Source organism: Salmo trutta, chromosome 24, assembly GCF_901001165.1.
Source record: "Salmo trutta chromosome 24, fSalTru1.1, whole genome shotgun sequence".
In the NCBI taxonomy this organism is placed as follows: Eukaryota; Metazoa; Chordata; class Actinopteri; order Salmoniformes; family Salmonidae; genus Salmo; species Salmo trutta.
This window is the reverse complement of record NC_042980.1, coordinates 5,027,262-5,040,025: the sequence shown is the minus strand read 5'-3', so window position 1 is coordinate 5,040,025 and position 12,764 is coordinate 5,027,262. Positions and strand designations below refer to the sequence as shown.

The following is a 12,764-nucleotide window of genomic DNA, read 5'->3' as shown; positions in this document are numbered from 1 at the left end:
CACGTCAGCTTTGACATCGGTTTTTCACATGGGGCGTTAAACTAGACATCGGCCGATACCGATGATGGCATTTTTAGCTAATATCGTCCTATTCCGATATGTTCACCGATATATCGTGCAGCCCTAGTCAAAAGTGAGAAGTTTGATTGCAGAACGTATTTTTATGCCCAATGTATTTCCTGAGGAGAACCTTCACTCTGACAGAGCACTTTCTGCAATGGCCTCAGGGATGATTTTTGTGTGTGATTTGTTCAGGCCTAAGGTTCATTCTGAGAGAATGGGAATCTTCACAGGGTAGAAAAGTTACTCACTTCTTGTTCATTTCCTGGTGGTTTTCCAACATATGTGTGACCAGATGTTGCCGCAGTCCCTCGGCACGCTTCACCAGGGCACGGACCAGTTCGTGGCAGTGCACTTCAAACATACCCAGGCGCACCACCTGTTGTGCACAATATGGCAGGGAAGAGAAGATACTGGAAAATCTCTATTGCAAATAATGTTTGAATGACCAGAGCTTGTTATTAACAATGCTGCTTGAAACTGGTGTTGTAACCCTAAATCCTAGCAACACTTTATCAAGCTCAATACCAACAGTGGTTGCAATAGCCTATCACTGCTCAAAATGACTGCAGTGAAGCATATCCTCCAAACAAATCCAAACAGTCCATACCCTCAGGCACCCAGTATCTATTGAGTATATCCCCATTTCGTATATTTACCATTTCCCAGGCCTAAATGTCCTCAATAAAGATAAAATGTGTTTCACCTTCCTTAGTTGAATTTACTTTTGAATGTAGGCGTACTTATTTTACGTAACTCTGTTAAAAGAGGTGTATGGTGGGAAGGGGGGAGGCCAAAATGAGCAATTCAACTTCCATAGGGTAGCTTTAAAATGGACTAAAATGTAACATTTGGTCTAAACTAGATCCACACCTTACTGGAGCTGTACTGGATCTCATCGGCCAGCTGTTGGTAACGGGTGACCTCCATCATGATCTCCGGGAAGGAATGCTGCTCGTGGAGGAACTGCTCCACATCATCCTGGGCCTGCTGGGACACCAGGGGAGCGTACTTGTCGTAGAGTCGCACATGGTCCAGAGGCCCGGCGCTCTCCTCCCAGATTACCCTCCTCACCTCCTCCTGCTGGGCCTGTATGATCTCCGGGAGGACGATGGGCTTGAGTGTGCCCCCGCTCTGGCAGCCCGGCTTGGGAAGAGTGTTGTAGGATGGAAGGTGGATGAGGTGATATGGTGGATGTTAAGTCTTATACTCGTGCAGTAAATTGTGAGGGTAAGTGACAGACACACAAACACAGTAGGATCTCTACTTCTTCAACTCAAGCCAAAGAGATACACAGTGGCACTGTCATCCCAACACACAGACACACATACATACATACATACATACATACATACATACATACATACATACATACATACATATTACCCATTCTGAGTAGAGCTTGGTCTCCACGCGCGGCACCAAGCTGATGGATTTCAGCATGATGTCGTAGACGTTGAGAAGGATGACCTCAAAGTCTTTGAAGTCAGGCTCAAACTTGATGTCATTCTCATCCAGGATCAGACGCAGGACAAAGCCAGGGTGTTCATAGGCCCTCACCGAGTACTGGGAGATAGGACCCCAAAATCAAAATGACTGGCATACACTGAGCGTGCGTGTGTGTGTGTGTGTGTGTATTGTAGTTACCGGGTCCTGGGAAATGAGATGTGTGTAATCCTGGATGGACTCCAGTGCTAGACTCTGGAGCTGTGAGGCCATCAGGGCAGCCACACAGTTGAAGAAGGACTGCAGTTTGGCTGCGTTGGTGTTGCTGGGGACCAGCTTGCGTTTGTTCCCCTGGTAGTAAATGTGCTGAACTTCGGGAAACCACCTGTTCATAAGCACAAAGTTAGGGTATAGGATAGAAATGGAAGACAAGACACAGCCCGGCTAAGATACTACTTTTCACTGACATGCCACCTCGAAAGCCTGCTACAGTTATTTTTAGGTGTTTGGTTGTATCAAGCACAGGAGGTTGGTGGCACTTTAATTGGGGAAGACGGGCTCATGGTAATGGTTGGAGCGGAATAAGTGGAATGGTATCAAATACATCAAACACATGGGATGTTTCTCAATATGCATTCTACTATGCTCCACACTCTCATGTTCTGAGTGTAATCTCCAACGATGTTCTCTTGAGTAAGTTCTTGTGAGGACGAACATTACATTTCAGAAGCACTCGCACTCCCCCTACTGTATTACCTCACGTTTCACCTCCCCATTCATTGAACCTTCTTCCAGCCAGGACAATGGCAACAATAGACGAAACAAGATATACACAAAGCAACCGTTTTACTTCATAACTATCAGCTAGCTATATGTGAATCGGAATAATCTATCTAGTCAGGTTGTTTAACAAGTAAAAATGAACTAAAACCAATATTATGCAAGATAGATGTCAATTCTTTGTGGGTAGCTACCTAACAATTCTTCGTGGCTTTCTGGCTAGCTAACAGTAATAGCTAGACAGTTAGCCCTATTGACTCATGGCCTTGCGATCTACGGTACATAGGCAGGTAAACATGCCAAAACTAACACAGCATGTATTTATTAACGCATCAAGATAAAATATTGTTGTCAGGCAACATATGACGTGAATAGTCAGCATTTCATTATTGCTTCAGCTCATATAATGTTCGCCATTGATTTCAAGAAATCGTGCGTCATTTTTTACTTTGCTGCGTCATATTTCTTTGCATACTTTCCGTTGAAGCTTGCATCGATGCATGCTTCAAAATATTTACAAACGAAGTACGCTTCTCGAATGCGTGCTCCATTTCACATACCTTGATTTTTACTCATACTCTGACCCTGCCATGCCCCAATTTGCGTGCTCAGAGCACAGTAGTATGCATTTTGAGAAACACCTATGGTTTCCATGTGTTTGATGCCATTCCATTTGCTCCTTTCCAGCCATTATAATGACCCGTCCTCCCCTCAGCAGCCTCCACTGGTATCAAGTGTTGGATTATAGCTAGAAATATGCTTATTCATGTTGACATATTAGAACTTAGAACTTATTTGATTGCTCTATAATGAATGTATATGTTGATGTCAATGGAGGGATAACAACTAGGTGTATGGAAAGTTACTGAGTGAGGAAGGAGGAGTGCAGAGAGCTTACATTCTGTTAGAACATGTTATTGTTAAATCTCAAGGATCCTATAGGGAGAGGAAAATGGTAACCGTCTGGTTTCAGTAACAGATAAGGTAGGACAGCCGTGAATTAAGAAGGAGTGGGGATTCGGGCCGAGGTCTGGTCAGATGAAGTGAGAAGGAACAGTCACCACTTAAGGTCTTGCCTAGCAACAGAGATGTATTGGCTGTCTAGAGGTGCAAGGAGTGGACTCCGCCTAGGAGGGTATAAATATATGTGCTTGTGTAAAAGTGTCTTTGTCTTTGCAGCCTTTTGACCCAGTGGGTGAATAAACATGGTTTGAGCTTTGACTAGTTGTCTGTTAGTTTTTCACTCTGTTTGTCAGAACCTAACAAAAGTCAATATGGAATTGCTTGCTAGTTAGCAGTGCACTTGTAGTATTCATCCTGCAAGTGACACCAATCCTCCTGAGACCTGAAGTAGTTGTTCCCTTTTTCAGCAAGGGACATGGCTTTTGTGGGGTGTCAGGAAATGTAAGTGTAAAGTGTTAGTATGCAGGTCACTGGTTCTAGCCCAGTGGGGACCAACTCTATTACATGTACTCATACTTTTTGAGGAGGATGTCCTTGGCACACTCAATGTGTCTGGTGACTAGATGCTGGAAGATGGAGAGCTCCATGGACTCCTGCCTGTTCTGGAACTCCTCAACATCGATGAGACGCATCTTCCTACAAGAAGAACGCAGGGGGTGAGAGATTAAAGAAAAAGAGAGGCAGACAGAGCAGAAAAGATGGCAATACTGAATATAAAGGCTTGGGACAGTGAAAGAGAAGAAAAATATAGAAAGAAATAAGACTATGAGAGTAGGATGGTAGGATAGATGGATATGATAGAAGTGTACTCACTTGAAAGACACATGCCACAGGTCCAGCACTGACAGCATAGTGGGGTTGATGGAATGCAGCTTGTCTCTCATCCTCTTTTGGGCATGAAGGAATGATTTGTTCCATGGTTTAGGGACCACCTCCATTCTTAAGAGTGAAAATGATGTACAGCAAGGAATAGATGATAAGAAGTTTAATATTTTTAAGAGGAATACAATTTGACAAAAAAGACTAGTCAGAACATTTCAACCAACATGGTCTTCATCAAGTAACTGAAGACCATGACGGTCAAAATGTTGCTTTATTAAACAACCAACTCGGGAGGAACAAAACACTAAGGAGAGATTCCTTTTTTTCTATAGGCAATTAATCTGAGTTTATGTGGTTTCTGTCCATGTAATAGGACCAAGTGTGTTTCAAAGTACTGCACACATTGTCACATTCTCTCTCCATTTTATGGGACTTACTCAACTCTGTGAGGAGGAACATCTTTGACCTTGTCTTCATCGTTTTCCCTCGGGTCCCGAAGTACGAAATCCACTGCAAACAGCAACAACAAAACAACATGACTAATTAAAAAGCAAGACTGTGCAGCAAAAGACAGAGAGAATAATAATAGATATACACATTTTAGAACACAATCTAGAGAAAAATCTGAGTCTACAGACAGATATGTCTTAATGATAATTTAAAGCACAAAGATGGGTTCATGTTGGGTTAGGTACCGATGGCTTTCTTCACACTGAGCAGGTAGTCCTCCTTCATCTCGTCTGATAGCAGCTCTATGGTCCTAGTCAGCCTCTTCAGGTGAGTGGGCACCAGGTCCAGAACATTCTCCAGCCAGGAGTCCTCCATGGCTGCCACATGCTCTGTGTCGATCCCATTGCGGATGTAATAGTAATATCTCTGACAAGGTGGACATAAAAAGATAAGACACATTAAAGAGCTAATCCACAGTTGCTACATTCATTTTTGGACCTATTAATTAACAATATATACCAAAATGTCACCTTCCCTTACCAGGATATCCTTCTCTGTAGCTGTAGGGGACCCACAGGTAGGGGGCTGACTGTCCTCCACAATGGTTTTGCCACTGGCAGACTCATGCTGCCTGAAACACGGGGTAATTTGGTGAAAGGAGAATGTTGTATTTCAGTGAAAAGTGCTACCGAACGTCGGGTGAGTCGGTGTGTGGATGCTTGGATGGATGGAGATGAATAGGCAACGTATGGATTGATTGATTATTTGATTGGACTCACAGGATTATGCCGACCAGGGCACTGCGGAACTGCTCCCGGTCTTTTTTGGGCTGAGTGTGGCTACTGCTGCGATGTTTGGAGGACTCTGATGACAGGCCAGCCTCTCTGCTCTGGGAGTCCTCCAGGCCTCTGCTCAGGCTCTGGTAACGCCTGGTCCCCGACCCTCCACCCAGCACATCTCCTACAGTGGACAGTGGAGACACGTCATTATAGGTCACATAAGACACTTAGGGGGGATTATAAAGCATAGTATTGCCTTCTCCACACAGTTACAGTGGATGGACTTTATCATATAGGTCACAAAGAAACATATGGGGCATTGGGGTGATGGGATTATATTCCACGCAGTTACAGTATGTGAGGCTAAGAAAAAAACATGGTGAGGGAAGTCAGTTATAAAATCCATAATTTCTTTACCACTCAATTTACAGTTTGTGGAGGGTGTGTGTATGTTCAAAAAGTATTGTTGTTATTGTAAGGAGCTATGTCTACTCAATGATTGCAACATACAATATGCTGTTCTCCATTTGAGTCACCTTTGGTTATTTATATGTTTTGAAAACTATAATGAAGTTGGAACTATGTCCTATTTGCTACAAGCCTATATCAGTGAGAACATAACTTACTGGACAGTCTAACTGCCGCCCCAAAGCCATGGGACTCTCCTCTGACTGGCGGCTGCAGGACAAAGGCAGGAGCTGTCTCCTGCCACTTGGGTTTGGAGCGGATCTTTGAAGACAGATATAATTGAATAGTTTAGTGCAAAATGAGAGAGTATGGGACTAATAACTTAAAATAATTGGAAATGTAACAATTAGATTGTAACTCAAGTAACTAACACCACCCACACTTTCTATGAAGCAAAACCAAGACATTATGCTTAGCCTATAGTGGACAAACTCATCTGTAACATAAGCTTACTGGTTAGCAATTGCCAAAGCCTGGGAGACTGATGTTAGGCAGCGTACCTGTGGAAGTTGTGGTAGGAGGCGGTTTGGACTGTCAGGGATCTTGGGCAGCTTCTTATTATGCAAAGACTTCTGTGAAGAGAACGTTGAACATTGTCATTCGGACCTAGGTGGCTAGCTGGAGATGACAAATGTCACTGATTAACAACCAGAAATTATTCAGACCCCTTGACTTTTTCCACATTTTGTTACATCCTTTTTTTTTTAAATTGATTAAAATTAAATGTTCCCCTCATCAATCCACACAATACCCCATAATGACAAAGTGAAAACAGGTTCTTCAAAATTTTTGCAAATGTATTAAAAATAAGAAAATAAAATACCTTATTTACATAAGTATTCAGACCCTTTGCTATGAGACTTGAAATTGAGCACAGGACTCTCAGACCATGAGAAACAAGATTCTCTGGTCTGATGAAACCAAGATTGAACTCTTTGGCCTGAATGCAAAGCGTCACGTCTGGAGGAAACCTGGCACCATGCCTACGATGAAGGATGGTGGTGGAAGCATCATGCTGTGAGGATGTTTTTCAGAGGCAGGGACTGGAAGACTCGTCAGGATCGAGGGATAGATGAACGGAGCAAAGTACAGAGAGATCATTGAGGAAAACCTGCTCCAGAGCGCTCAGGACCTCAGACTGGGGCGAAGGTCACCTTCCAACAGGACAACGACCCTAAGCACACAGCCAAGACAATGCAGGAGTGGCTTCAGGACAAGTCTCTGAATGTCCTTGAGATGCCCAACCATAGCCCGAACTTGAACCCGATCGAACATCTCTGGACAGACCTGAAAATAGCTGTACAGCGACACTCCCCATCCAACCTGACAAAGCTTGAGAGGATCTGCAGAGAAGAATGGGAGAGACTTCCCAAATACAGGCGTGCCAAGCTTGTAGTGTCATACCCAAGAAGACTCAAGACTGTAATCTCTGCCAAAGTTGCTTCAACAAAGTACTTAGGAAAGGGTCTGAATGGTTACATTTGCAAAAATTTCTAAAAACCTGTTTTTGCTTTGTCATAATGGGGTGCATAGATTGATGTGAAATGTTAACAATTGTTTTAATACATTTTAGAATAAGGCTGTAATGTAACAAAATGTGGAAAAAGTCAAGGAGTCTGAATACTTTCCAAAAGCACTATATATACAGTTGAAGTCGGAAGTTTACATAAACGAGTTTTAATGACTCCAACCTAAGTGTTTCATCCACTCCACAAATGTCTTGTTAACAAACTATAGTTTTGGCAAGTCAGTTAGGACATCTACTTTGTGCATGACACAAGTAATTTTTCCAACAATTGTTTACAGACAGATGATTTCACTTATAATTCACTGCATCACAATTCCAGTGGGTCAGAAGTTTACATACACTAAGTTGACTGTGCCTTTAAACAGCTTGGAAAATTCCAGAAAATTATGTTATGGCTTTAGAAGCTTCTGATAGGCTAATTGACATCATTTGAGTCAATTGGAGGTGTACCTGTGGATGTATTTCACGGCCTCCACATATTACGGCAATAACAGTTCAAATAAGCAAAGAGAAATGACAGTCCATCACTACTTTAAGAAATGAAGGTCAGTCAATCCAGAAATATTTTAAGAACTTTGAACGTTTCTTGAAATGCAGTCACAAAAACCATCAAGCTCTATAATGAAACTGGCTCTCATGAGGACCACCACAGGAAAGGAAGACCCAGAGTTACCTATGCTGCAGAGGATAAGTTCATTAGAGTTACCAGCCTCAGAAATTGCAGCCAAAATAAATGCTTCACAGAGTTCAAGTAACAGATGCATCTCAACATTAACTGTTCAGAGGAGACGGCGTGAATCAGGCCTTCATGCTCGCTTTGCTGCAAAGAAACCACTACGAAAGGACACCAATAAGAAGAAGAGACTTGCTTGGGCCAAGAAACACGAGTAATGGACTTTAGACAGGTGAAAATCTGTCCATTGGACTGATGAGTCCAAATTTGAGATTTTTGGTTCCAACCGCAGTGTCTTTTTGAGATGCAGAGTAGGTGAATGGATGATCTCCGCAGGTGTGGATCCCACCGTGAAGCATGGAGGAGAAGGTGTGATGGTGCTTTGCTGGTGACGCTGTGAGTGATCTATTTAGAATTCAAGGCACACTTAACTGCAGTGATACGCCATCCCATCTGGTTTGCGCCTAGTGGGACTATCATTTGTTTTTCAACAGGACAATGACCCAACACACCTCAGGGCTGTGTAAGGGCTATTTGACCAAGAAGGGGAGTGTTGGAGTGCTGCATCAGATGACCTGGCCTCGACAATCACCCGACCTCAACCCAATTGAGATGGTTTGGGATGAGTTGGACCGCAGAGTAAAGTAAAAGCAGCCAACAAGTGCTCAGCATATTATGTGGGAACTCCTTCAAGACTGTTGGAAAAGCACTCCAGGTGAAGCTGGTTGAGAGAATGTCAAGAGTGTGCAAAGCTGTCATCAAGGCTACTTTGAAGAATCTCAAATATAAAATATATTTAGTTGTCACTTTTCTGGTTACTACATGATTCCATCTGTTATTTCATAGTTTATGTTTTCACTATTATTCTAAAATGTATTAAATAGTAGAAATATAGAAAAACCCTGGATGTGTCCAAACTTTTGACTGGTACTGTATGTGTGTATGTATATATATATATATATATATATATATATATATATATATATATATATATAAATAAATAAAAGATTATACTTTATTAATCGAAAATCAAAAGAAATGCATAAAAAATAAGTACACCGCTAGTTTCAATAGCTGGTGTTGTGCCCTTTGGCTGAAATAACTTAATGTAACTATCAGCCTTTTGCATCGACTGGGAGGAATTTTTGCCCATTCTTCTTTACAGTACTGATTCAATTGGTGTCATGTTCGAGGGCTTTCTTGCCAGCACGGCCCGCTTCAATTCCACCCACAGCATTTTGACAGGATTGAGATCTGGGCTTTGACTCGGCCATTCCATAACCACACATTTCTTATTTTTGAGACATTCTGTTTTAGCTTTGCTTGTGTGTTGTGGATCATTGTCCTGTTGCAAGATCCACGTTCGGTTCAGCTTCAGCTTTTTGATAGATTGCCTCACATTCTCCTCAAGAATTCTCTGGTACAATATGGAATTCATGGTTGACTTAATGATGGCAAGTTGGCCAGGCCCTGAGGCAGCCCCAAACCATAATGCCACCACCTCCACACTTTACTGTTGGTGTGAGGTTCTTCTGTTCCAAGGCAGTGTTTTGTTTTCGCCTGTCCAGATCACATTGTTCCAGTAGTTTGGTCTTTACCCAGGTGTTGTCTGGAGATGTCAGTTGTGTCTTGTTATTCTTTTTGAGAGCCGAGGCTTCTTCTTTCCTGACCTCCCATGTAGCCTAAGTTTGTCCAGTCTCTTTCTGACAGTTGACTCATGCACTTCGATATTGATTGTGGCAAGAGAGGCCTGTAGATCCCTTGATGTTACCCTGGGGTTCTTTAAGACTTCTATGAGCATCTTTCGGTCAGCTAATAGGCTGAATTTGGTGGGACGACCTGTCCTAGGTAGATTGCCAGTGGTCTGGAATTTTCTCCATTTGTAGATGATCCATCGGACAGTGGAATGATATACTTTGAAATGCTTGGAAATGGATTTGTAATTCCTCCCAGACTCGTGGGCATCAATCTTTCTTCTCAGGGCCTCGGATAGGTATTTTGATAGTGGCATGATGTGTTAACACACACCCATATGGTTAAAACCAACCAGACCAAGTTGCTCTCTGATGATTTTCTAATCATTTGCACCTGTTTTGGTGCACCTGATTCTAATTTTAGCCATTTTATGTGATGGTAAAGGTAGGGGTGTATTAACTTTTTCCTATAAAGGTAAAATTGACCTTTTATTTTCAAAAACTATTTCTCGCTGATATGAAAGATGCGTTCCGACCTTATATTTCCAAAACTGTACCGCAAGTGATGTTCAGAGCAAGTGTTGGCGCACTTAACAAAACTCCCCCAACCAGAAGACGTCAATTATTTTCAGGATTCAATTTCAACCACAGGATTATGTCATCATGGTAACCAAATTTTAACATAGACAAACCTTGTATAAAATGTTTCATTTGTACCTTTAAGACAACGTCAGATCTTCAACGTTATGTACACTATCAGAAAAAAATAAACAATAGGCTGGGAGGCACCTCTTACTGGAGAATGTGCCTATCTAAAGCTACCTTTTGGTCTCCCATCTATGGTTTTAACCAAGCCCAGCCCTGTTTAACTTTGATATTTGCCAATGAATATTACCAATATGAGAATGATTGAGTCATGCCAAAGGGTATGTTTAACAGAGTAGCAAATGAATAACCAAGCCCAGCCCTGATGCTATTTACAAAGTCATCAAAAGCTATTGTTTCAATTTAACACAGGATTCAATCCCCCCAAAAAATATACAAAACGGCCTCGTGGTTTCAAGCACTGGTTGATTTCAAATGTAAAGATATTTAGTGAAATTGAATTATGTTTGGTTGTCAACACAAACAAATATCAACATTAGAATGAGTTTGTGTCTTCTACTTGGACAGTTCCATCTGTGCCACTGACTTAATTCCAGTTTGTCTATAAATTAATAATTGATATGTTGGATTTCCGTCTCAACCAACTTTTTCCGTTCAGGTTCCATCTCAACCAACTTTAGTAACTTAGCTTAACATTATGTGGGTCATGTTAGAGCAAACTCACCTGAGTTTCCATGTTGCAGAATGTAAAGAAATGATGTTTACCTCTACATACTAGTGATTGCCCTATTTAAACAAATGTAACTTTGTAAACTGTTTCAAGAACTGGTCTAAGTCAGCGAACGTTAGTTTAGAGGAGGTAACGTAGCAACGTTAGCAGCACATAAAATAATGTCACCACAACTTTCGCGAAACGCTACAACGAAGAAACCTTCATGTTCCTTCTTTGCAAAGCTAGCTAATAACTTTTTTTTTACAAGTATCTAGCAATTGTTTGCCCATCAAATGTGGCGTTATCTGGTTTCTTTCATAGCTAAAATCAGCCAAGTAAGTATATTTCTCGACGGCGAGCTGTTGCCACTTGCCATTTTGGTTGCTAAGGAAGCGACGCGACATGCCTCCTCCTCTCAACCACGCCCATTCCTGTACAGGAGGCTTCAGGGCAATTCCATAGTAACGGAGTTACGCGAGACTCCGATTTTTAAATCAATGAGGGCGATTGTATGGTTGCCATTACAGGATGCAACTTGCATTGAATTTTAGTTGCTTCATGAAACACCCCCTTGCAACTATACTAAGTAACTGATCTGCAACTTTGTTGCATCCAGTTGAAACTTTTCAACTTTGTGCAACTAATTGCAGCAACAGCCAATTAAAACAAGATGTATGCAAATTTGTGTACATGATTTAGCAGTCAATACATTTAATTTCGAGGAGAACACAAATCTCTGTTACAATAACCAAACGGTTGGATAAACAAATAATTTGCGAAACCACGACGTAATGCAACAAAAGACATGGGGTGAGTTTGGAATTCTCAAACATGCAGCTTCAATTTGATTGCCAGTTGCATGCCATTTTCATGGCGTTTGAGTTGCTTCATGTAACAGAAAAGTTGCTTGAGAGGATGTCACCAACTAAAATTGCGTTAAAGTTGCTTTGTGTAACCTTAGCCTGAGTGCTTCTAGTACAGGCTCTCCAACCCTATTATTGGAGAGCTAACAATACTCATTTCTGTGTTTACAAACATTGCCGCAAGAGAGCGATGCGCTCAAGTTGTTGGCAGAACAAGGGGGAGTTCTTATAGAACGCCAGCAAAAAAAGTATCTTAATACGTTTGCGGGTCTATGGCGCTTGACTTGAGCCGGAGCATCCAGGAGCGATGTATATGTGGCCATATGTATTACATTTAAAATAAAATAAATTGTAAACATTAAATATAAAGTTGAAAATGTAAACATGATATTTTCGAGGAAGGGGGAAATAATGGATGTTTAAGTCAAAAACCAAACAATTTGAAAGCAAAATGTATAGAATTAAAAGCAAAACCCCAAAACTTGCAAGCAAATAATTTTATGCAAAAATCATTTTCAGTTAAACTTTCCCAACAATCAGTTATATTGAATTCATTTGCCTACGCTCTTGCCTGCATTTACTACCTTCTGGTTAGCTACTCATATCTTTGATTTTTTTCAGTGAAGGGTGGGGTTTAGAAGGAGGCGTAGACAATGAGTCTCCATTGGTCCACTAGTTTTGGAGTGACGGTTCATCTTAACCCAATCAATGAACATGATAGACAGGATTCTTTTTCTATTGGCTACTTAAACAGATGGTCTGACGTCACCACTACACGCCAACTAACCATTTACAAACAACTGCCCAGAACATTGGGTAAGAGGTAATTTATATGTTTACCTAAGTAATTACATGGTTTGTCATTAAATATATTAAATCACCATTTTGAAGTACGTTAGTTAGCCAAATGTAATGACTCG

The 12,764-nt window shown here is 41.5% G+C and overlaps 1 protein-coding gene across 2 annotated transcripts in view; it reads right to left on the bottom strand.

The window, feature by feature from the left end:
• Window positions 1-11,394, bottom strand: part of dnah7 (dynein, axonemal, heavy chain 7) — a 247,939-nt gene extending 236,545 nt beyond the window's left edge. For both annotated transcript variants that reach the window (XM_029710817.1, XM_029710818.1), the window contains exons 1-13: window positions 10,994-11,394; window positions 6,269-6,340; window positions 5,927-6,029; window positions 5,301-5,481; window positions 5,062-5,152; window positions 4,767-4,947; window positions 4,509-4,581; window positions 4,063-4,188; window positions 3,766-3,885; window positions 1,708-1,891; window positions 1,447-1,626; window positions 934-1,206; window positions 312-439 (exon numbers count right to left, since the gene is read on the bottom strand). In XM_029710817.1, coding sequence (XP_029566677.1) covers window positions 312-439; window positions 934-1,206; window positions 1,447-1,626; window positions 1,708-1,891; window positions 3,766-3,885; window positions 4,063-4,188; window positions 4,509-4,581; window positions 4,767-4,947; window positions 5,062-5,152; window positions 5,301-5,481; window positions 5,927-6,029; window positions 6,269-6,340; window positions 10,994-11,005 — 1,724 coding nt within the window. In that variant the 5' untranslated portion in view covers window positions 11,006-11,394. The remainder of the gene's footprint in view (window positions 1-311; window positions 440-933; window positions 1,207-1,446; window positions 1,627-1,707; window positions 1,892-3,765; window positions 3,886-4,062; window positions 4,189-4,508; window positions 4,582-4,766; window positions 4,948-5,061; window positions 5,153-5,300; window positions 5,482-5,926; window positions 6,030-6,268; window positions 6,341-10,993) is intronic.
• Window positions 11,395-12,764: the final 1,370 nt, after the last annotated feature.